This window comes from Rattus rattus, chromosome 9 (genome assembly GCF_011064425.1).
Source record: "Rattus rattus isolate New Zealand chromosome 9, Rrattus_CSIRO_v1, whole genome shotgun sequence".
NCBI lineage: Eukaryota > Metazoa > Chordata > Mammalia > Rodentia > Muridae > Rattus > Rattus rattus.
Window position 1 is genome coordinate 17,377,871 of NC_046162.1, and position 25,192 is coordinate 17,403,062.

General features: G+C 49.8%; 1 protein-coding gene across 2 annotated transcripts in view; it reads left to right on the forward strand.

Annotated features, from left to right (window-relative positions):
* Positions 1-24,549, forward strand: part of Srl (sarcalumenin) — a 42,328-nt gene extending 17,779 nt beyond the window's left edge. Inside the window, exons 2-7 of one of the 2 annotated variants that reach the window (XM_032912744.1) lie at positions 6,267-7,583; positions 10,279-10,380; positions 12,425-12,520; positions 16,902-17,018; positions 18,123-18,356; positions 21,434-24,549. In XM_032912744.1, the coding sequence (XP_032768635.1) occupies positions 6,267-7,583; positions 10,279-10,380; positions 12,425-12,520; positions 16,902-17,018; positions 18,123-18,356; positions 21,434-22,245 (2,678 nt within the window). In that variant the 3' untranslated portion in view covers positions 22,246-24,549. The remainder of the gene's footprint in view (positions 1-6,266; positions 7,584-10,278; positions 10,381-12,424; positions 12,521-16,901; positions 17,019-18,122; positions 18,357-21,433) is intronic. The other variant, XM_032912745.1, reaches the window with a different exon arrangement.
* Positions 24,550-25,192: the final 643 nt, after the last annotated feature.

Here is a 25,192-nt window from a genome sequence, read left to right on the forward strand (position 1 = left end):
ACAGGAACAAAACAATTAGCTGGGCAGTGGTGACAAATGCCTTTGATCCCAGTACTTGGGAGGTACAGAAAGATCTCTATGGGTTCAAGGCTGGCCTGGTCTATAGAATTAGTTCCAAGACAGTCAGGGTGACACAGATAAAGAAACCCTGTCTCAAACGACCCCAAACAAAAAAGCAAACAAACAAAAACCAAAACCACACAAAAATTCAAAAACCAATTGTCTGGGCCTGGTGATGGATTAGGAGCTTAAGACCAACCTTGGCTACATAATAAGTCTGAAGCCACACCATGATATCTGAGAGCTTATGTCAAAGACCAACAAAGCCAAAAAACCCAACCAGCCAACTAACCATCCAAAACGAACAAACATTTTCTACATCATGAACCCCCTGGCATCTACCACGAGCCCTACGAATCTGCCGATGGTCAGAGGATTTATAGCAATTTCTCCACAGATCTCTCAAACCAAATATTCATAGGAACTAGGTATGAGGTGGAAAATAAAGTTATTCTGTCAATTCGGTGTACTTTATATTTAAAAAACAAATGTGTTAAAGTTTTTGATCTTTTTCAAGGGAGACAAAGTAGGTGGGCTGGGAATCCCCTGTTCTGAGGCAAAGGTGGCAGATCTCTGAGTGTGAGCCAGCCTGGTCTACAGAGTGAGCTCCAGGACAGCCAGGGCTACACAGAAAAAAATCTGTCTCAGAAAGTAAAAATTAAAAAAAAATGAGGAGGAGGAGGAAGAGGAGGAAGAGAAGGAAGAGAAAGAAGAGGAGGAAGAGTGGGAGGAGGAGAAAGGAAGAGGAGGAGGAAGAGTGGGAGGAGGAGAAAGGAAGAGGAGGAGGAAGAGGAGGAGGAGGAGGAGGAGGAGGAGGAAGAAGAAGAAGAAGAAGAAGAAGAAGAAGAAGAAGAAGAAGAAGAAGTTGTTCTAAGCTAAACATGGCTCTGTTATTGCTAAGTGGAGGTGGGAGTGAGGATTTGGCTTAGCACAGGGACAATTTCAACACTGCAGGGAGCTGGGTTCTAGAAGCAGATGCTGCCAATGGTTCTTGTGGTCTCAAGGCAGGCGCTTTTTAGGGTTTTGCTTAGTAAAGTTAGAGTAAGCAGTTGGTCACTGAGGTGATTGTCTGTGATTGCTGTTGGGTCCTGTCCCCTCGCTGAATCACTGAGGGGCCAGGGACGAGCCACGCTGGTGGGATTGCCTTGACCTTAGAGACTTGGCCATGAAGCCAAAGAAAACCTCCATTGCCTCTTCTACTGGACCCTGTCTCCCTGAGGAAGGACTAGAGGCCAAAGGAGGGCTAGGGACTGGTTCTGGGCCCTGGGAGGACGTAGACAACCTTCCTCTGGCAGAAACTTCTCCTTGAAAGCCTAAATGGTGTCAGCTGGCAGCCACATTGTTTAAATAAATAAACTAATAAGTAAAATGAATACATTAAAGAACACTGCAGAAGAGGCTGCTGGTCTAGGTTTGCCCAGCTCAGCAGTGTCCAGAGACGAGATGTGGAAGAAGGGTCAGCAGAAGGTAGAGGGTATGAGATAGAAGATAGAGGGTAAGAGAACAGCATCATCATCGTGGGTTCTAACATTTCCCTGGTCACTTTGGATTCACAGCCCATGAGAAGCTGACATGAGAGCCAAGGGCGGCTGGTGGGACTTGGAACTCCCATATGCCCCAAGGCCAGGAACGTCCTGATAGTGTAGAGCCAGGAAAGACTTTCCCCTGGCACCTTTATTACTACTGATGGTTCATCTGCATACATGTGTATGAGTGAGGGTCAAAAGGAATTGTGGGTGTATGTGCCTGCGAACTTCATAGTTTCAGACCAAGTGGATGAGAAAGCATGGAGGAGAATGACGTCACCCTATCGTTAGTGAAGACTGCTAAGAAGCCAGCACACGCCTTCAGTCACAGCACTCGGCAGGCAGAGGCAGGTGGATCTCTGAGTTCTGAGTTCAGTCAGTCTGGTGTTTACAAAGCAAGTTCAGGCTGACCAGGGACACAAAAGTAAGAGTCTCCCAAACCCCCCAAAAGAAGAAGTCCTAAAGAGACCATCTGCAGTGGGACTTGCATTGAGGTGACCTCCAAACAGATCAATAACAAAGCTCTTGGGTTCTGAGAGCCATTCTTTGGGACAAAGCTCCCTGGTACTTGGTGCTGAGGAAGATTTAGCACTGGGGGCCTCAGGCCTTGGCGTTACTGGCCCAACCCCAGAGCCTGGATTCAGGGCTTGAAAAGCGTCGCAGGTGTGGTCACACCGTTCCCAGGAAGAAGACGCAGGAATGGCTTGTGGAGCAAATGTACTCTGTTTCCTGCGTCTGCCTCCTCATTTCAAGGGAGATCGATAAACCTTGCCTTTTCTGTCTGAGAGGGCCGTGAGGAGGATCAAAGAATAAGGACCCCAAACTCTCTCAGGGCCACGAGGGCAAGACAGGATCTTGCCTCAGAACTTTGCACCCGTGGACCAGACAAGTGAAGGGCTGCCATCCGGGAGCAGAAAGGAAGGATTGTGAGTGTTGACCTTCTTCCTTCCTCCGCACTCTAAACCGGGCAGACACACTGAGGGAGGCCTTATCTTTAGATTATTTCATCTCCCTCTCCCCTTAGGTACATCCTGGAACCTCGGAGGTTCAGTGGGAACACTAGCCTGAAGGCCACAGAGCAGGGCTCTGTCCCAGCCTGACCTTGTCCTCTGGCCAGCCCTTAAGCTGCTTCCCCTTTCCAGCTGGACTCATAAGGCCCTCGGAAACTCATCTCCAAGTCCACAGGAGGTGCTGTGGGAGAAGAGAGGAGTAGAGGAAGCAAAGTTAGGGTGCTTGACTCTGGGGAGAAAAGAGAAGAACCCAGCAGAACGGGGAAGCTACTGCTGGGATGTGGGGTTGGTAACGCAGCAAAAAGCTTAGATTTCCCGAGAGGGCTGATGGTAGAGGGGTGTCCAGAGAGAGGTAGCACCGCTTGTGCCGGGCTGTGCCTGAGTGTGAGTGACCTGAGGTGCTGGGTCCTCCCATGGGCCTCTGGGAATGAGCTGGGGGCCTGCTATTCATGTGCCCTGACGTCAATGCTCCGGCCTGGCCAGAGCTGAGGTGGCTGTGCTGGCAGTGATTCATACAGTATGATAGTTCACATCCTGAAATGGAACCGCACTCATTCCACTAGCACTCAGCCCACCCGGGGTCCTCTGTGTCCTCTCAGCCCTCTTCCCTTGGGCACCAACAGGGGCTCAGGCAAGAAGCCAGGGAGGGAGGAAAGGAAGGACACCGGCCTCGGGGCTCAAGGAACTGAGCATCAGATGTGCCTCCCACCACAGACTTCAGTCCAGTGCTTCCTGAGGTTGAGCTCTGGGAACCCTAAGAGCACAGCTGGTTTCATAGAAAATCTTTCTGCCAGAGCAGTTTTAGCCTGAGAAAAAAAGGTCCTGGGGGCATCAGTCTTCCATTCTAAACCATTTAGCAGACATTAGGGCAGGTTGGCTCTAAGAGGTAAAAATCAGAGGTGGGAGATATCAATGCATATACACCCATAGTCTGGTATCTAAAAATGGAAACACAGCAGTCTGAAGGCCACAGGTAACCCCTCAACCTCTGGTTTCCCATGCTCTTTTGGATGATGCCACTCTCATTGGAGTCAGGAGTTTCTTTTGAGAATATCATAAGAATAATAAGAAGCCAGACCTAGAATCTATTTAGCACAGTATCACCACTACAACTGTCATCGTTGTCATCATCATCATCATCATCATCATCACCACCACTGCCACCACCAACATCATCATCATCATCATCATAGAGCAACAGGAGCCTGTGGAAAGGGTTAGATTCATCAGAGGAACAGCTGGTAACCACTGCTGTTCCAAGGAAAGATGCCAGGTTTTGGAGCCCTACCCCAAGTTGGGAGCTCCCAGTGGGGATCCTCTCAATGTGAAAGGGCTGGAAACAGAAGCCTTGGGGTCAAAATTATTTTTCTTTGACGCTGCAATGGCTTGTAACTGTGTGACCTGTGTGCTGGGATTACTGAAGATACTTTGTTGTTGCTGGGGCTGCGTCCTGGATAATTTAAATGTGAAGGGGAGGGACTAAGAGTCAAGGACAAGGTGATTCCGTGTGTTGAGAACCCTGGGAAGGGAGCAGAGAGGAAGTGGTGGCGATCAGAGCCTCCCGATCCATCATTTTCTGTACATTGGTCACCTGGGTATTACTGATCCGTGCATCAGTGGCCTGAGCTCTCTGTCTCCAGAGAGTTCTGAGGCAATGCTGAGGAAGAAGCTGGTTTCTGGGCCACAATTTGAGTAGTGATAGCCCTGATTAGAGGTCAGGCCTTTCCAAAAGTCCTCAGTCTGTTATTAGCTATGTGACACCGGAAGGACCCAGAATGTTAATCTCAGCTCTAAAAGAAACATAAGTAATATTGTTTACCAGAAGCAGGTCACTCTAAGTCTTAGGTGAGACCGAGATGTTTCCTATTGCCTGGCGTGGTAAATAATTATGACTGTTTCTCCCACATATTTATACATCTTGCCGCCCAGAGGACTGTCAGTCTCCTTAGGTTAAACCAAATTCCTGCCACAGATTCTTCTCAGGGACTAGGGAGCTAGAAACGCAGGGGAAGGAGTTGGGGCAAGTGATGTTTAACTCCCCCTGCTGTGACCAAGGGACTGGGAATTCTTACTGGTACCTACATGTAAATGCAGACTTCTTCTAGAACTTCCTGTAGGGCATCCGAGGGTCATACACACTGGGAACACACAATTAAAATGCAAATTCTCCTACCCAGGAGCCAGGTTCATAATCCTGGAAAGGGAATAAACAGCAGGAGCTGGGTTCCCGTCAGAAGGTTCCTGTATCCCCTGAATACAACATGGACCAGGAGTTGGCATCTCTGTGTTCTGGTCACCTCCTAGTCGCATGGTGACCATGTGTCTGTGGCAAAGCAAAGACCATCACCAATTTAGGTTTAGAATATTCCAGACAGGATGAGTGAGCTCATGAATGGCCACGTGCACTCGCGTGCTTGGGGTAAAGTTTTACACATTTTTATATAGGGCTCCTCGATAATAAGTGCCCCAGAGCGTCCCATCCTTCAAAGGCTGGCACAGGTTGGCTAATCATGGGAGCTAATGAGTAAACAGCCATCCCTGAAGGCTGGAGACTGCCCCTGCCTTTTGAGAGCTGGTAAGGGCTGAGGCACCTCGAGATGAAGGGTTTTTACCTCAGTGAAGGAGGCCCTGCACGCACTAAGCTTAGTCTAAGAGGGGGTGCCTTTGCCAGCACAGAGGTGGAGAGAGAGGTCTTAGCCACACCAAAGCGGGGAGCCCACATCCCACCCCATTCCCGTGGGGTTGCAGTTTTCTCTGCAGGCCTCCTCTTTAAGCAGATCCCAGTTTGGGAGAGAAGATCAGAAGGGCTAGGCCCAAGCTTTGCTTCCTACCCCATTTTCCAAAAATATCCATCTTGACCCTCGGTGGCCATCTCTGGCGTGGACTGGGCCCCTGTTCGTTCTGTTCTCCCTGTGCCCTCTGCACTGTGGGTACAGTTGCAGGACCTTAGAAGGGGATCCCCTCAGAAGGGGTTGGCTGAGGCCACTAGGAAGCCCAGGCCCTGCCCACTTGGGATGCCTCCTCCTCAGGCCCTGTTTCCTCTAATCTGAGGCAGGGAGGCCAGCAAATGCCTGCCCTTAAGGGGACAGGGTTAGATGTGTGACTTGACAAAGCTGAGAGCCACAAGTAATCCCTTAAGTACTCTGCCTTGTAACCTAAGATTATCTGGCCTGCGAGCACCTGTTTTCACTCCTTCGCCGATAGTAGTATAAAAAGCTTGCTGGTTAATGACTCTAGGAACTGACAAGGAATGGAATGCACTCACATTTGTCCCATCTTGGAATATCTCCTCGGGAGCCAGGTGGCACGTGCCACGCCCGCTCCAAGGTTGAGGAAGGGCTGGAAGGGCTCACCCAAGTTTCTCTCCATATATAGTCATTAGGACCCAGGGGGGAAGACTTGAAGGTCAGGGTCACTTGGCAGCCCTTGGGTTACTACAGAAACTAACACCCTTAGTGGTGGACGGCAGGTCAATCCTTTACGCCCTACTCTGGAGACCCTACAGGCATGGAGGGAGGCAGGCGATCCAGAGGACCCGAGTTGGGAGGCCTAACACTGGACACCAGGCACATATGGCGCTTCCTGCAGCGGGAGCTAGATTGACGTAGACTCTTGAGAAACAGGGCGGTGCCAACCCTGTGAACTGACCAATCATGTTCTAACCATTTAGAACTGCAAGTCTCTGCTTCGGGTGGCACGGAAGATGTTGGCAATTTGTTGGAGAATCATTTCTCTGCTGGAGACGCAAGTCTAGAGGAGAAAGAAAGGGCGCTTTATGCAGATGCGGCCCCTGGAGACAAGAACCTACTCCTTCACTACCCAGACGGCAGGGAGGCTGAGAGCTTGGAGCAGCCTCCTGCAGGGGCCCCTTCCACTGCCAACGGCCAGGGCTCCGAATCCGAAGCTAGCCTGTCCAATTCCTCAGCTGCAGAGTCAGCTCCACCCGGGGATGTCGAAGGACCCGGGGAGGAAGAGGAGGGCCCACATGCAGCAGGCACCCTTCCTCCGGGAGGGGCTGAGGGGCCAGAAGAAGAGAGGCCAGAGTTCAGTTCTGGAGAGGAAGCAGGACAGGAGGAGGCTGGGGTGGGGCTCCCCACAGAGGGGGCTGCGAATATGGAGGCAGAAGTACAAGAGGGAAGTAGTGGCGTCCCCGAGGAATTGCAGGGGCGCTTAGGAGATGGGCCTATGGAAGAAGCAGCAGCCGGGGCAGCAGAGTCTGTAGCTCCCCAGTCTATAGAGGGTGAAGAGGCAGGAGGTGAGGGCAGCACAGGCTCTGGTCACCAATCCACAGAGCTAGATGGAGCCCAGGATGCCATACCCGCTGGAGAGGACTCAGAGGCTGACGTGGCTGCCGAAGCCAGGGAGGAGGCAGAGGACCAGCCCGAGGACCACTCCCTGCCGTCAGAGGATGCAGCACCCCCAGGGCCTGATCACCAGCCCACAGACCCACACGCAGTCTCTGACATGGCATCTTCTGGAGTAGGGGCAGAGGAAGACGCTGAAGACTCAAAGCCTGAGGTGGATGCAGAAACTGGGGAGGAGGCTGAGGACCAGGGGGAGGCTAGACCTAGCCTGGAGGCTGGCTCAGCTGGAGAGGCCAGGGAAAAGTCCGAGGACACCCAGAGTTCCGAGGTGAGGGAGACAGAGGGCCAGGCATCAGGGATGTCGGAGGAGGACCTGGCTGAGGCCTCCTCTGAAGAAGAGGGCGGTGAAGAAGGCGGAAGTGAGGATGGAGGACTTCCATCTAAAGAAGAGTCTGGAGAAGACAGTGGTGACGGAGCTAGCTCAGAAGAAGAGGGGAGCACCTCCGGGGAGGCTGCAGAGCCCCAGCAAACACCAAGAGCCACAGGACATGAGGAGGAAGGGGCCCAGCTTGATGTGGAAGATTTGAACACAGGGTCCGAGGGCGTCAAGACCCAGGACACAGAAGCAGAGGCATCTGGAGAGAGACAACAGGGGAGAGGGAATCCTGTAATTGCTCATCAGGGTAGGAATTAATTCCTCGGGGCAAAGAATCTCCAGCCCATACATTCTTTATGGAAATCTTGTACATTGTGGGACGAACAGGCTGGGCGGGAGAACCCCTGCTTAGTTCTGGCCCTTGGATCAGTCTAGAGAGTCCACTAGGGCACTTCCTTAGCCGCTTACCTCAGTGTAGATGGGTCTATCAAAGAGGCTCCAGAAGGACCTGGCTACTTGTGAGTTAGGGCTGCTAGGAGTGGATCAGTCTTATGGACAAGGGGACTGATGGTAGGTTTATGGTCCTGAGATCGGCTGGTGGGGGGAAGCGTAGGGAGTCGGAGGGGCAGGTTAGGAGCCGCAGGCACTCCTCTCGTGTGCCAGAACCCAAGTCTTGCTCCTATGTGAGGTGTCAAAGTCAGGAGTCAAGGGGTCAGGATCATGATGTAAGAACCCAGGCTGACGGCAGCCTCTAAGTGCTCCTCCTGAGTAGAGCAGCCCTCTGAGGACAAGGGAGGGGAAGGAGAGGGGCTGAGTCGTCGGGCAGCATCAGGGGTGATGTGGTTAGGGCCCGCAGCGCTCGTGTGATATGTGTGTGGATAGAAGAAACTGCCTTTCAGTGTAGAGGCTGCCATTCGCTCACTTTCCAGATGGCTTCCTTACAGATTTCCTTAAAGCCGTCCCCCCTTGAGACAGGAGCTTATGTATTTCAGGCTGGGTTTGAACTCATTGTATAATGGTCAAGGTGGCCCTGAGCTCCTGGTCTTCCAGCCTCAGCCTCTAGAATGCTGTGAGATTGTAGGCGTGCACCACGGGCCTGGCTTCTTACAGAACTTAATGTTCGTGTTCTCTTTATGCACTCATGCTTTCCACAATGAGGTAGGGCTGCAAACAGGGAGCTTTCCTTATCCAATCTGGATCTGGGAGCGGGGACTGCCTACACCCTGCACAAGGCATGCAGACACTGGCCCCCCTCTATCCACAAGCCTAAGTGAACTCTTCTAATCCTAGATCCCTGACTAGGCAGCTCTGCTAGACATGAGTGACCTCAGAGGCCAGGGGACATGCACAGCCTCCTTCCCAGGACTCATCAGTTACGGGCATCGCTCGTTTGCTTGGGACAGCCGACCTGTTGGTGGCTGTCAGCACATACACTCACATGCCTGCAGTGTTCGTTCCACCCATTTCCAGTCTGTGTTATCCTGATACGATGTCCGTTCAGTTGGTCTTGTGTGTGAGCAGTCTCCCAATGGCTTTCTTTACCCTGGAATCAAAGCAAATCCTGGTGGTGGTCTTTAAAGATGTCTAGTCAGCTCCTGGAGCACCTAGCCCTCTCCTTGTCAGGCAACCTGTGTGGCTCACCACAGAAAATTACTTTCTTTTCTGTAGCTCAACAGCAGATGTCAGGGAAGGGCTCTCTGGCTTCCCCTGATAAACCTGCAGATACTCTCCTCAGACCCTCAAAGCCATCATAACTTCCTCACTACTCAAAATTACCACATAGTTTAAAGACAGCTCATCAGTGTATTCCCATTGGACTGCAGGACAACTCCCTAAGGGTAGGGGCTATGCCTGTGTGAGCCTCACTGCATTGCCAGCGTGGCATTTGCACTGGGCATGTGGTAGGTGTCCAATTTGTCTTACTTTTTTGAAACAATGTCTTTCTATCCAGCCTGGCTCAGCCTGGGGCCTTAAAATTCACTTGTCTTGCATCTAGAGTGCTAAGATTATAGGCATGTGACACCACTTTCTGTGCTCTATGCAATTAAAAAGAATAAACACAGTAAATGGGGCCAGGTGGTGGTTCATCAGCCTCCTGGTTTGTGTTCTGTTGTGATAAAACGCCAAAAACAACTTGGAGGAGAAAAGGAGTTGTGAGGCTTACAGACTACAGTCCATCCACTTGAGGGAAACTGAGGCAGGGACTGAAGCAGAGACCATGAAGGAACACTGCTTAATGACTTACTCCCCCTGCTTTGCTCAGCCTGCTTTCTTATATAACCCAGGCTCATCTGCCTAGGAATGACGCCACCCACAGTGGGTGGGCCCCTACATACAATTAAGGGAATCGGGACAAATGAGGCTCAGGTGACACTGGTGTGTGGCAAAGTTGACACTAAATCCAACCATCACAGACAGTAAAATGCTCACTTCACAACTGTGAGGACCCGAGTTCTCCAGTACCCACCTAAAACGCTGAGTGTGGTGTTGTGCAGGTGTAATCCCAACACTGGGGAGCAGAGACACACAGATCCTTGGCTGTTTAAGCCTAATTGTCGAGCCCCAGCTGCCAGTGACAGACGTTGTCAAAAATAAAAGGCAGATGAGTACACAAGGGGAATAGATCTGGAAGAATGACACTATGGGTTGACCTCTGACCTCCACACATGCCCACACACATGCTCGTGCACATTCTTTTTTCTTTTTTTCGGAGCTGGGGACCGAACCCAGGGCCTTGCGCTCGCTAGGCAAGCGCTCTACTGCTGAGCTAAATCCCCAACCCCTCGTGCACACTCTTGTGCACGAGCATGTACAGGAACTCACAGGTCATGGGTCTTCAAAGTTGTGTATACCTTTAAAATCCATTCATTTTGGCAACTTAGTTCTGCATCTTCTTGAGGCCCAGCCCTGCTCCATGTCTGTGAGGCTCGCAGCGCTACGTGAAGCTCGAAGCACTACTGGCTTAGTTTCGCTGACCCCGCGTTGTCTGCTTCTCTTCCCAGAAGAGGCGGAGGATGTGAGCGAAGAGGCTCCCATGAGGGATCGCTCCCACATCGAGAAAACCCTGATGCTGAATGAGGACAAGCCAGCGGACGATTACTCAGGTAACTGGGGAGGGAGATGGGCTGGGATCCAGGCCACCAGACCTCTGTAGTTCTGAGGCCGGGGTGGGGGTGGGGGGACCACAGAGAGGAGGAGAACGCTGGAGGTAAGCGGCCCAGGCCGGAGGAGGAAGAAGATAGCCAAGCTGAGGGCGCAGTGTCAGAGCAGGAGGTAAACTTCAGAGCCATCACCTGTGGGATGAGCCCCGCCACCCGCCACCGCCCTTTGGCAGGAAGGATGGCTCGCTTTTGGTTTTTAGTTGACAAAGCTCGTTCGTGTCTCCTATTCTGTTTTGCCCCTAAAATGAACTGAGGAGTTCAGTGGGGGCTTATTGTCCTTTCTTTTTTTTTTCTTTTTTTTTTTTCCCCGGAGCTGGGGACCGAACCCAGGGCCTTGTGCTTGCTAGGCAAACGCTCTACCACTGAGCTAAATCCCCAACCCCTTGTTGTCCTTTCTTAACTGATTAACTAGCCGGGGTCAGATTAATACAGCGGTTCGCTCTTGGCAAACAGCCAGAGCACGGCAGTGCAAGGACTAGAACTAATCTGATTATCACTCCTTACGCTGCCCTCCTGTGCTGCACGCCCCCAAGCTCTCAGTCGCACCCTGGGTTCCTGCTTCTCCAGACCATGGGGCATGTCCCAGGAGGGTTGTGCCACGGGCCTGCTGGGCACCTGGCCTCCTTACCTTCTAGACCTTGGCAGCATAAACAGGGGCAAAGACATAAGATTCTCATTGCCCAAGGAGAGAGCTTTCAGTCAGGCTGAAGGCAATCTCGTTTTTCTGAATCCAGCATTGAAGTGAGTATAGGGTTTATTTAATTTTTCCTGAGACCTGTCTCATGTAGCTCAGGTTGGCCTCAAACTCCTTATGTAGCAGGGAATAACCCTGAACTCTGGATCCCTCTGGTGGAGAGCATAGGTGTGAAGTACCTGCATTCTTTTTTTTTTTTTTAATTTTAATTTTTTTTATTGGTATTTTTTAAACTTACATTTCAAATGTTATTCCCTTTCCCAGTTTCGGGGACATAAGCCCCTATCCCATTCCCCCCTTCTTCTATGAGGGTGTTCCCCTCCCCAACAACCCTTCCCTTTCCCTCCAACATTCCCCTACATTGGGGGGTCCAGCCTTGGCAGGACCAAGGGCTTCTCTTTCCATTGGTGCCCAACAAGTCCATCCTCTGCTACATATCCAGCTGGAGCCATGGGTCTGTCCATGTATAGTCTTTGGGTAGTGGTTTAGTCCCTGGGAGCTCTGGTTGTTGGCATTGCTGTTCTTATGGGGTTGCAAACCCCTTCAGCTCTTTCAATCCTTTCTCTAATTCCTCAAAAGGGGACCCTGTTCTCAGTTCAGTGGTTTGCTGCTAGCATTCGCCTCTGTATTTGTCATGCTCTGGCTGGGCCTCTCAGGAGACAGCTATATCAGGCTCCTGTCAGCATGCACTTCTTAGCTTGATCAATATTATCTAGGTTTGTATGTATACGGGCTGTATACCCATGCGGGGCAGGCTCTGAATGACCGTTCCTTCAGTCTCTGCTCCAAACCTGCATTTTTTGTTGTTGTTGTTGTTGTTATGGTGCCAGGGATTGAACCCAGGACTTTGTGTTTGTGCTAAGTAGGTACAGAGCCATATCCATGCCCAACAACAACAACAACAGCTATTATTATCATCATCATAGACAGTGTCTCACTATGTGACCTCACTGGCCTGGAACTCGCCATGTAGACCACAGTACCCCTGGAATCACAGAAACCCAGCTCTTCTGTCTCTCGAATGTTAGGATTAAAAGTGTGTAACACAGTGCCTGGCCAAGATTTATCTTTTCGTTTTATTTAAAAAAATATCTCAGGAGGCTTTTCAGATGAGGTAGGAAAATGCATCTGAACTGGAGGTTTCTGAGGGTGGGGTGTGGACCAGCTCCTCCCTGAACACAATCCCTTCACCGTCTCGGGCTGCTGGAGAGGTAGAATCTATGAGACTGCTGTAGGATGAGGAGCAGCCTGGGTGGCCCTGCCTGAAGCTTACTCCTTGCCCCTCTCTCCCAGCGGTGCTGCAGCGGCTTCGGAAGATCTACCACACATCCATCAAGCCCCTGGAGCAGTCTTACAAGTACAATGAACTTCGACAGCATGAGATCACAGGTACAGCGTCATGGCCCTGAATCCAGCTCTTACCTTTGCCCACCCTGGGGCCCACATAGGCTCCCGAGATCCATACGTAATGTGTGCCAAGACTCCAGGAGCTGAGCCCTTCCTGAGGGGTGGAGGACTGAGGCTCAGGCCTGGGAAATGGCCTCTCCTACAGGAATGAGTACTGTAAGAGTTTGCCAGAGAGATTTCATTGCTAAGCACTTTGCCTCAGCAGGAGGCATTTTGATCGCCAGGGTCCAGGCCCCCTGTTTACAATGGCTTCCACATGACCTGGATTCCTCCTTCCTCTTTATTGTTCCTCCTGGAAGACCTCCTGTGGCCTGGACGAGGGTGAGGATGACCATGATGATGGTGAGGACAATGAGGACGATGAGGGTTTTCGAGGCAAGGTCTCGCTCGCCATGTAGCTCAGGCTGGCCCTGAACATCTTGAATCTTAGAACCGCCTGCCTTGGCCTTCTGAGAGCTGGGTTTACTCATACACACGACTCATACACACAGAAAGGGCCTGGGTCCTTTTAAAACTTGGTTTTCAAAATAATAAAGTAAGACATACTTGTTTCAACTGTATTCAAATAATATAATTAAGCCAGGCAGGATGGCGCATAACGGTCATCCTAGATTTGGGGAGGCACAGGCAGGGGAATTGTAACTGTGAGGACAGTGAGGCCACACAGTGAGTCCTGGGTTACGACATGGCAAGACCCTGTTCCCAAAATACAGCATCGCACCACGACAACCCTCCCCGCCCCCACAATTTGATTCTTGATCTCCAATTTATCCAGTTCTACTCCCAGAGACGCCCGCTATCACAGTTTGTTATCAAAACAACAGGATGTAATAGATTCTTCCAGACATTTCTTTTATATCTATGAGCATAGAAATGTCTTTTTTCTTCTTACATACATGGAATCATGTTATTCCAACTGTGCACATGTAAATATACATGCGTGTATATACATGTACATGTATGTGCATGCATGCATGCATGATTATCCTTATTCCCTATGGAAGCTTCTTGGCCTTGTCTTCTAAGAAAACGCCAGGTTCTGTACAACCAGCATCCAGTTCCTGAGGGACAATAGGTGATTTAAATTCGCTAGGACTTTAAAAATGAAGGCAAATAGCTGTGAGTTCAAGGCCAGCCTGGTCCACAAAGTGAATTCCAGAACAGCCAGGGCTACACAGAGAAACAACAAACAAATGGGGGCTAGTGAGATGGCTCAGCAGGTAACAGCACTTGCACCCAAGCCTGAGAGCCTGAGTTCAGTTCCTGCATCAGCTCCTGCGAGTTGCCCCTTCTAACCTCTGTACACATACCAAGCTGTGCACACTCCCTCTACACACACACACACACACACACACACACACACACACACACACACACACTCACACACACACAGTGTTCCAAAGCTTGGCATGATAGCTAGGCCTATAGTCTCAGTACTTGTAAGGCTGAGGCAATAGGATGACTAAGAATTTAGAGCCAGCCTGGGCTACAGAGTGAATTTCAGGCCACCATAGGCTTTAGAGTGAGATGCTGTCTGAACAAAAGGAAACCAAACCATTCCAAACACCGGCATAACCGCTATATATTTTATGCACAGGTGTTTGGAGGACATGTTTTGCTTGCCTGTTTGTCAGTAAAATAGTACAGTAGAGGGGCTGGCAAGGTGGCCTAGTGGGTAGGCGCACCTGCAGCTCCCACAGCCTTAATTCAGTCCCTGGACCTGCGTGGTAGGAAGAGAGAACCAACTCCCGTAATTTATCCTCCCGCATCCCCCAGCCCCTCAAATACATGCTTAAAAATTATTGTAGAACACTAGAATCAAGCATTTCGATCACTGATAGAAAATTGCCTTGAAATACTCCAATCTGTATTCACAGGAACATCCCGGAGAATTCTTTGTTCCACGTGGCTTGCCCTCTTTAAAAGTGTCACTTGTTTTTTCAGTGCTGGGAATGCTGGGGACACAACCCCAGACTTTAGACGTGCTAAGGAGGTGACGTCGCTGCCCTGCACCCACAGCTACTCCTGGTTTAAAGCTCTCATAATTGTGATTTTTTTTTTCTTTTCAGTTCTGGGGATGGCACCCAGGGCCTTGAGCATCCTAGGCAAGTGCTCTGTGACGGAGCTATGACCCCAGCCCTTGTTTTAATTGTGACTCATATCATGAATCTCTCCCTGTGTTACCCGGCAATCTCCACACTACCTTGAGGCCTGTTGAGTAGCAGTGGAATCTGAGGGCATCCATATTCCTACTCTACAGAAAAGGAACCTATTGCCCAGGCAGTGCTGGTTGCCCTGGCCACTGTCAGGACTGGGATTCTGTTTCTTTCCCCAGGGAGTAAAAACCCTGTTCTGTCAGTTCCTATACTGTTCTTACAAACCTAAGAGCCAGCTGCCCTCTCCTGCTTCTTAGAGCATGTGCAGACCTGGTATGAGGTTACAGAATCTGCCAACGGCTGGCTTACTTCTGTCCTCCGGACTTGCCTTCTCTCCCTACTCTGACACCAAGAGTGGCATGACCCTCCCAGAGGAACTCCAAACTTAAAGCCTCAGTGGCCAAGGGGCTGCCAGCTGCCCCTGGATTGGCTCTCAGCGAAGGCCAATTGGCTTTTTTCTGGCTTCCCTTTCTGGACTTGGCTTCTCTGTCCTAATGTCTTGCCAGCTTCCTGCATGGCCCCTGTCCCTCAAGCTTATAACTGGCCTCCCACATATGCCCATGATGCCCTCTGCTGTGCAGAGTTGGAACAGCAACAGCCGAAGCTCTGTCTCATAACCAGCACTGGCTTTTTGGAAAACTTCATAACTGGGCATAACCCCCTTGACCTGCTTATCTACCCTGCCCCCAGGCTGAGCACTTCTCGTGTAGATTTACACACAAGAGGGAAGGGCCAGCCTACGAACTTGTGCTCGCCTTGTGGAAGACATCATCTTTTAGGGCTTTGCTTTACCCCCAGAGGAACAAAACCAGTACACCCAAAAGCCACGTGCAGAGGGAGTCACACTGCACACTGTTCAGAAAAGAAGGGACAGTGGTGTATGCAGTGCGTCTTATACACAGGCAGCTGCCAGAAATTAGCATCGGTGTCCAGGGTAGTGGCACACCACCATAGATAGTCCCAGCTACTCTGGAGGCTGAGGCAGGAGAATCACTTGATTCTTGAGCCCAGGACTTTGAGAGCAGCCTGGAAAATATAACCTCACCTAAGAAAAGAAAAAAGAAAAAAAAATCAAACCAAACCCTCGCCTGCCCAGCTTTAGTTACCTAATAGAGGAGAGTTCTGGCCTACACCGACTGGGGCTTTTTGTATTTCAGACTTTTGAGTCAGCAAGTGAACAAGAAGTCTAAAAAGGAGGGCTGTACTTTGAGGTCTATCTGCAGGCTCAGGAAGACAGAAGTCTAGAGAGCCTATGTGCTCAGTGGAGCTCGTTCAGAAAAGAACTTAGCGGACCAGAAAGCAGCAATGAGAAGCCACATCTCTGTCTGCAGGCTCTCCCTGCTTCTTTGCTCACATCTGGTTTTCTTTTATATGTCTGCAGTGATGGGGACTGAACCCGGGGCCTCACAATACTGTGCAAATGCTCTGCCAGTGAGCGCCCTCCTAAGGCCCCAATCCATACTCTGGAAAACACTGGAGAATTCCGCTTCTCACACACCCCTCTCCCCCGGTAGCCTTAGCAGGGTGTGACTCCTAGCATGACGTCTTGGAGGACCTTGGCCTCGGGGCCCAAGGATCTAAGGGTTTCAGAGTTTGGTTTCAGACCCTGGGAGACGTGTCATGGACTAAAGAGACCAGTGTGAGCTTGAGGTGAGGATCGGAGAAGCCACAGTGAAGAGACGAGGAGAGCCGCAAACAGGCAGAGGCTGGAGTTCCGGTGGCTCAGCGTTGTGCATGATTCTCCCATGGTTTTTTTTCCCCCTCTGGTCCTTCTTGCTGCAGATGAGCTCATCTTCTTTCCATGTCCTCCCTTACTATTGACCCAGGTAGCCAACTTCAGTCCTTCTCAGTGTGGAAGTTCTGTCCTTCTTGTGAGCCATTCTCTAGATTAAGTCAGGAGGCTGCACCCAGCGTGAGCACTGAGCCTGTAGGTATCAATCCAGCCAACTCCTCCTTCGGGTGCAGGCAGATGTGCCAAGGATCTGGAAAGGTCACAACAGTGGCTCCTGGTGCCTTTGTAGTGGATGCTCTTATGAAGCAGGATAAGTGGCCCTGACCATTGCGAAGTCTGATCCACACGGAACCCCACAAGCTCTGGATGACAGTGGGGGGAATGGGGATGCGGAGTGCTTTGGATAACAGTGCTGCCCCTGTCAAGTAAGAACTGATGTTAGGTCACTTCCGTTTCTAACCCCTGTTGTCTGCAGACGGGGAGATTACTTCCAAGCCAATGGTGCTGTTCCTGGGACCGTGGAGCGTTGGCAAATCCACCATGATAAACTACCTCCTTGGATTAGAAGATACTCGATATCAGCTTTATACAGGTGAACATTTTGGGAGGGGGAGCGTATAAATTGTGAAAGCAGATGAAAAATTAAAGCACTTGCATGCCTTTAACAACGTTAGTGAAAAATAACATGTAAGAAACAGAAGCTCGGCCACCTCCACGCAGCCTTACTCACAAAAGCCCCAAAGTAGAAACAACTCAAGGGCTCACTGCTGGATGAAGGGATAACCAACATGTCGTCTGTGCATACAATGGAAAGGAATGCAGGGCCGGGGAGAGGGTTCCGTGATAGGGGGCTCGAAGTCAGGTCCCCTAGTACCCATATAAAAGCCAGGTGTAGTAGCACACGCATCTGAGATTGCAGAACTTGTATCGGGAGATCGGGGTTGGAAATGGGAGGGTCCCTGAGCGCTAACTTGACTTATGCAGCAGTGACAATCTCTCCCCTGCATCAAACAAGGTAGAAGGTGAGGACATCCACGGTCGTCTGTCCTCAGACTTCCTTCCCTGTGCCATGCAACTCTCTCTCTCTCTCTCTCTCTCTCTCTCTCTCTCTCTCTCACACACACACACACACACACACACACACACACACACAATTTGCACAGATAGAAAGGGCTGAACCATGCATGTTGTCAGAACACATCAGACACATCCTTGCCACAGCACAGATAAACCTAGAAAACAATGTGCTAAGCAAAACAAGCCAAGCACTAAAGCAAAGACATGGTTTGAGTCACGTCTACTCATATGAGGTGGCACAGCAGGAAAACTTCAGAGACAGAAGAAAGTAGAGGTTGCCCGGGAAGGGATGGGGAGGTGCTACGCAGGGGAGGCCGTTGCAGTGTGGGAAGACGATGAGGTCCTGAAAATGGAGAGGGAGGATAGCTGGCTTCACAATATGTGTACGATAATGTGAATTTATTCAATGCTACTGAACGATAGGCTTAAAGATGATCAAAACGGCAAATGTTATGTTCTGTGTGTCTGGCCCAACTAAAAAGCAAGAGGCAGGCAGGAACCTAGCAAACCCGTCCTATCTTTGAGGAAGTCCTTTCCAAGACTTTTTGCTTGTTCGCTCCCCCGCCCCCTTCCAGTAGTCTGTTCCTCAGTGTTTGCTGTTTTCCACCCGTGCACGCAGGTGCTGAGCCTACCACCTCTGAGTTCACTGTCCTCATGCATGGGCCCAAGCTGAAAACCATTGAGGGCATCGTCATGGCTGCTGACAGTGCCCGGTCCTTCTCACCACTGGAAAAGTTTGGCCAGAATTTTCTGGAGAAGCTGATTGGCATTGAGGTTCCCCACAAGCTTCTAGAACGAGTCACTTTCGTGGATACTCCGGGCATCATTGAGAACCGCAAGCAACAAGAAAGAGGTACCTTAGGGGAAAGGGGATATGCTGAGCGGGGAAGACCACTTGCTCTGCAAGCATGAGGACCCCGGTTCAAATCCTCAGCGTCCATGTAAAAAGCCAGGCAAGGTTGCCTGTGTCTATACCTCCAGTGTTGCAGGGGATCCCTGGAGCTCTGTGGCCAAGTCAGCCTAGCTAAAATGAGAGACCTGTCTCAAAGAAATAAGACAGAGGGACGTAAAGCAAGACACCTACCATCCCCCTGTGGCCAATATATGCACACTTATGGACACACACTCACCCTTACATATAACACACACACACACACACACAAAGAGAGAGTGAGAGAGAGAGAGAGAGAGAGAGAGAGAGAGAGAGAGAGAGAGAGAGATCATTTCTGAATAGCAAGAGCTCTGTTTTAGGACACTGACCAACAGAGGGTGGTAGGCCGGCAGAGAAGAAAGGAAGGTTGATGTTCTCGACTGAGAGATGAATTCTCTTCTCCACTGCTTCTCATTGTGGCTGTGGTGACCCTTTGGGGTTTGGAGTGTCTTGTTCTCTGCCTCCTAAAGGGCTGAGTTTGGAGATGGCCGGTATTTTCCTAGGGGGAGTACTGGTCTTCTCTGTAAGATCTCAGAGATGTCCACGCTGGGAACACGTTGTCTTTCCTGAATAGTGGAGGGCCTGGGCTAATTGCGTCCTGGTGAATGGTGAATTATATTTGAATTCTGGCTAATCTGGGGCTTGGACTTACTCTCCATTGAACATGGCCTACATCTCTTCTTCTAATATCTGTTCTGCCGGGCCTGCTTTAACCTAAACCTTCATTAGGTATCCCAGAACCCTGCTTGCCTTCGGATGGCACGGGATTGCTATCCTAGGCCTGGTAGCATGAAGCCATGGCACAGGGATATCTGCACTTGTGTCCTCAACAGGGCAGCCATAGTAACATATGACCAAATGGCAAGTCTCAGTGTACGGTTACCACCTGCATCTGGGTTATAACCAGACCTGGTTTATTAGTAACAATGTGATTTATAGTTAATGACAACCTTTTTATGCCCCATCATCAACCAGATAACTTTATGCATTATTTGATTGGTAATTATAAAAAGAATCAGTGTTCTCAAAACTGTTGTATTAGTCAGGGTTCTCTAGCAGAACAGAAGTTATAGAGTGGATCTATCTATCTATCTATCTATCTATCTATCTATCTATCTATCTATCTATCTATGTATCTATATCTATGTATCTATGTATCTATGTATCTATGTATCTATGTATCTATCTATCTATCTATGTATCTACTATGTATCTATGTATCTATGTATCTATCTATGTATCTATCTATCTATGTATCTATCTATGTATCTATCTATCTATCTATCTATCTATCTATCTATCTATCTATCTATCTATCTAGGATCTATTAGAGTGGCTTACAGGCAATGGCTGTCTACCAACAGAAAGTCCAAGGATCCAGTAGTTGTTCAGTATGCCAGGCCAGCTGCCTCAGCTGGTCTTCATTATACACTGGAATCCCAAAGAAGCAGGTTCTACTGCCAGACAGGGAATGGAACTGGCAGGGAGATGGAGGGCGAGCCAGCGCAGAGAGCAAGCTTCCTTCTTCCATGTCCTTTATAAAGGCCGCCCGCAGGGGGTGTGGCCCAGATGAAAGGCTGTTCTTCCCACCCAAAAAAGATCTGGATTGAAAGCGGGTCTTCCCACTTCAAATCATTTAATTAAGAAAAGTCCCTCGGGTGAATCCAGCAGCTCAGGCTTTAGTTACTGCCACATGCAGTCAAGTAGACGACCGACAACGGCCATCACAGTGGCAGTCCACGTCTTCTGGTTGGTAAATAAGAAAGTCAAAGAAACAAGAGAGAAGAATTAACAGATAGTGACGGCCTGTGTGACTGCAGACTGAGCTGGGTGTTTACTGTTCCACCACACAGTAACCTCTCTGTCTCTGGAACTTGCCGTGATGACCAGGCTGGCCTCACACTCACAGAGATCCTCCTGCCTCTGCCTCCTGAGTGCTGGGACTAACGTCAAGCACCACCACAGCCAGGCTAGCCCCGTAGTCTTTAAGTCAGCTTTGGTATTATTGTCCTTTCTGTAATGTTATAGCTGATGAACAAGAAATTAAGAGCATGGGGTTGGGGATTTGGCTCAGTGGTAGAGCGCTTGCCTAGCAAGCGCAAGGCCCTGGGTTCGGTTCCCAGCTCCGAAAAAAAGAACAGAAAAAAAAAAAAAAGAAATTAAGAGCAGGTGCCATCTGGCTAGCCTCTAGCAAAGTCAAAAATGCTAGCCCAGGTCATAGCAGGCATTCAACATTCACCCCACAATTCTTTCCCTTAAACACACATCCTCTCTCCCTCTGGCTTCCTGACATTCTCCTTTCAGCATCTCTGCCGTTGTCCTAGATCTTTCAGACGTTTGGAACATCACTTGCTTTTTTCCTTTAAATATTTTACTATTTCTTAGCTGGGTCGTAGTGGTACACACCTTTAAACCCAGTGCTTGGGAAGTAGAAGCAGGCAGTCCGAGGCCAGCCTGGTCTACAGAGTGAGTTCCAGAACAGCCAGGGCTACAGAGAGAAACCCTGTCTCAGAAACTAAAACTAAGATAAAATTTAAAAACTCTTATTTTTATGCGTACAGTGTTTTGCTTGCTTGTACGTCTGCACCACGTGCAAGCCTGGTGTCCACAGAGGCCAGTAGAGGGCGCTGGCTCCTCTGAGGCTCAAGTTACAATTGTGAGCAGCGTGTGGGTGCTAGGGGCTGAATCCGGTCCTCAGGAAGGACAGCCAGCATTCTTTTTTTTTTTTTTTTTTTTTTCTTTTTTTTTTTTTTTTTTTTTCGGGGCTGGGGACCGAACCCAGGGCCTTGCGCTTCCTAGGCAAGTGCTCTACCCCTGAGCTAAATCCCCAGCCCCGCCAGCCGGCATTCTTAACCAATGAGAAATCTCTCTAGTTCCATCTCCCCCTTTTCTTTGCTATGGCTCTGCTTAGCCCGTACTCTGCTTTGGTACTGAAGGGGGGCGCAAAGGGTCTTGTGTGTGCTCCACGTCACCTGACTCCTCATTCCCGTCTCCCCAAGGTTACCCCTTCAACGATGTGTGTCAGTGGTTCATCGACAGAGCCGACCTCATCTTCGTTGTCTTTGATCCCACCAAGCTGGACGTGGGCCTGGAGCTGGAGATGCTCTTTCGCCAACTGAAAGGACGCGAGTCCCAGATAAGGATCATTTTGAACAAGGCTGACAACCTGGCCACACAAATGCTCATGCGGGTGTATGGGGCTCTCTTCTGGAGCTTGGCCCCTCTCATCAATGTCACGGAGCCTCCCCGGGTTTACGTCAGCTCCTTCTGGCCACAGGACTATAAGCCCGATACCCACCGGGATCTGTTCCTCAAAGAAGAGATCTCTCTCCTGGAAGACCTGAACCAGGTGATAGAGAACAGGCTCGAGAACAAGATTGCTTTTATTCGCCAGCACGCCATCAGGGTCCGAATCCACGCCCTTTTAGTTGACCGCTATCTGCAGACTTACAAGGACAAAATGACCTTCTTCAGTGACGGGGAACTGGTCTTTAAGGACATTGTGGAAGATCCTGATAAATTCTACATCTTCAAGACCATCCTGGCAAAGACCAATGTCAGCAAGTTTGACCTTCCCAACCGTGAGGCTTATAAGGACTTCTTCGGCATCAACCCCATTTCCAATTTCAAACTCCTCTCTCAGCAGTGCTCCTACATGGGGGGCTGCTTCCTGGAGAAGATTGAACGAGCCATCACCCAGGAGCTCCCCAGCCTTCTGGGTAGCATTGGGCTTGGGAAGAATCCAGGTGCTCCTAACTGTGACAAAACAGGCTGCGGAGAGACCCCAAAGAATCGCTACAAGAAGCACTAGTTTCTGCGTAGCTATCCTCGGGTCCCCGTTGGTGAATAAGCTTGTGTCCTAACTGTCTGAGAAGTCCTGGTTTGTTAACCCTTTGAGCCATACTGGCGACAACCAGTCTGCATTGGAGATTTGGAAGTTCACTGAGGCCGGTGAATCAGGGAAGGCACAGGGTTCTAGGGAGGAGAGCGGTAACTGTGAATCATAGTATGCTTGTCCTACTGCTTCAGTTAGAAGGCCTGACACAGGCCAAGTCAGTCTACAAGGCTTCCCTTGTTTTTTCTGGGTCCTGTCTTGGAAGGGCAGAGAGCAGCTAAATCCTAATGAATACTAAGATAGTGAGGTTCTAATAAGCTAAACTCATGGAAATTTCCTGAGTAACAGAGGCTTCTCAGGTCTGTGTCAACTCCTTTCACACACGTCTTCTGTTTGATCCCTGTCCCTCCTTGGCTCCCTCCTAAGCTTGGGTTGATTTTCAGAAGTGGACAGTCTCTTGAGTTTGATCTTCATGAATTTTGAGCCCAACCTTGGAATCCTCTCCCAGTTTTCTCAAGGGGTGGGGCATCCATAAAACTAAAACAAGAGTTTTCAAATTAGGGTGTTGATCTGCCGCCACTGGTGTCCCAATTGGGGAGCTCAGACAGTTGTCCCTAAAAGGAGGGTGAGTGGGTGATGTACTCAAGTACCTTCCCCTCCTTACACGGAGGTATGAAGGGCTCGGGGGGTTAATTGGTTTGCAGTGTGTCTTTGTCTGTTGCATGTCTTGGAAAGCTCAGATCACAGAGGTGTTGGGTTTCAGAGTGGACAATGGAGACCTTGCTCCTAGTCCTTAGAGGCTTCTCTGGACAGACATTCTCCCAAGTTTTGGTGGAAGCTGTTTCTACAGCTCCTTTGTGGGAGCACTTGACAGAGGACTTGCCTCTTCTGGTTCCCGGAACCATGGTTTCTCTTTTCCTTTCTTCTCCATTCCCTGATGCATCAATACTTCCAACTGAGAAAAAGTCCCTAGGATCAGAACCAGTACCAGCCCCTTGACATTGGCATTGGTGCCAGATAAGGCCCGAGGTTCAGATTCAACCTGAATTCCTGCAGATACCCACCAAGTGCAGTCAGGACTGTCAGGGCCTTCAAACACCAGTGAATGTGCACTTAGACAGTGTGTCCACTGTACAAGAGACAGCCAGGAGGATGACAGATTTGAGGGCACAGAGAGAGGACTCCTGGGAGTCTTGCAAGGCACACATACACTGCCACCTTGAAGTGCAGGAGAGCAAGACGCTCTGGAAGGGTGAAGAGCTTTTTGACGGAGCAGGCAAAGTTCAGCCTGCCTTGAGGGCTTCCTCTGGGCACAGCCAGCTGCTTTCGTTTTGGAGCAAGCTCTCCTGGAGGCCCTGATTGTGAGGCATGGGTTGGGATCCAGCAGCAGCAGGGGGTCATCTGGAGCAGAAGGGAAGTGGGAGGGAAGCCTGAGCCGACGTTATTCTTTCTGAGGATCAAATATGCAGCGTAAGCATATTGGTAACCGAGGAGGCTACACAGAGAACATCAACTGAGGCCTTTGTGTTTCTCCGAATTCTTTGAAGTCTGGTGCCTTCTGAGGGAGACTGCTGTTTTGGCTCCACGTAGGGCCCAGGACCTGCTGCCGTAAGTCAAAAGCTCCAGAACTGCCAGGACAGTGTCTCCAAGGAGTGAGTTCCTCCCATAAGAGTCATTCATGGAGCCTGGTGGTTAGGGTAGATGAGCTGCAATCAGTCTTGGATTTTTCTTCCCAAACTCCTCCCCTCTTCTCTCCATCATGCGCTCTCTGGAGAGACTGTCCTTCCCACCCTTCTCCTTCCTGCCTGTGAGTTTTGTGTGGCAAATCTGTTTTTCTCTCAATGCAGAAACGGGGGAAACAGCTGAACTGTATGGAGCCTGTCCTAGCTGTCAGTGCCTGCATGCTTCGGGGGAAGCAGGTGAAATGAGGCCAATGAATTCTTACAGCATTTGCATTTGGGGGGAGGCACCCGACCCGTGGTACCTTCCTTCCTTTTGGATTTCTCTCCGTCCATTTTTCTTCTCTGCCTCCATTCTGTCCCTCTCCCACTCACAGGCCGGTGACAGTCCCACAGCTTTCAGCACTCAATCTTGGCCTGGCTGTGCAGAGCTGGGTTTTGAGCAGGATTCTGACTAGGAGGAGGGAAAAACGTGGGATGCAGAGATTTCCTGAGGGGAACATCTGTGTCTGTGCCTGAAGAGTGGCTGACCTTTCCAGTGTCCTTTCTATTCTGGTTTCATCAGGGAGAACGTCTCAATAAAGTTCCAATCTCTCTTCAATGCCTTGGCCCTCTTGATTGTCTCCAGCTAGGGGAATTTCTTAGTTTCTTTTTTATCAAGTAGAGTACAGTTTGTTTGTTTGTTTGTTTGTTTATTCCTTCCTTCCTTCTTCCCTTCCTTTTTCCTTTCTTTCCTTTCTTTTCTTTCCTTCCTTTCTTTCTTTCCTTTCCTTCCTTCTTTCCTTTCCTTCCTTCCTTCCTTCCTTTCTTCCTTCCTTTCTTTCTTTCTTTCTGACATTTATTTTATATATATGAGCACTCTATCTGCATGTACACTTGTATTCTGGAAGAGGGCATCAGATCCCATTACAGATGGTTGTGAGCCACCATGTGGTTGCTGGGATTTGAACTCAGGACCTCTGGAAGAGCAGCCAGTGCTCTTAACCGTCAAGCCATCTCTCCAGCCCTGAGTATACCCATTTTCAAGTTTCTGGAGGATAATTTGGAAATTCATAAACATCTGCCCCTGTTTTAAATGTTTTCAGGGGCCTCTTTTGGTAGTTCCAGCACCTAGCCTCCTGGGTATGGAAGATAATTCAGTTCCTTGATAGTAGTATAGAGGCCAAGGCCTACTGTTGTACTATGGGAAACCCAAATAATTTTTTTCCTCAGTAGAACCTTAGTTCATTATTCTCAATATCCAG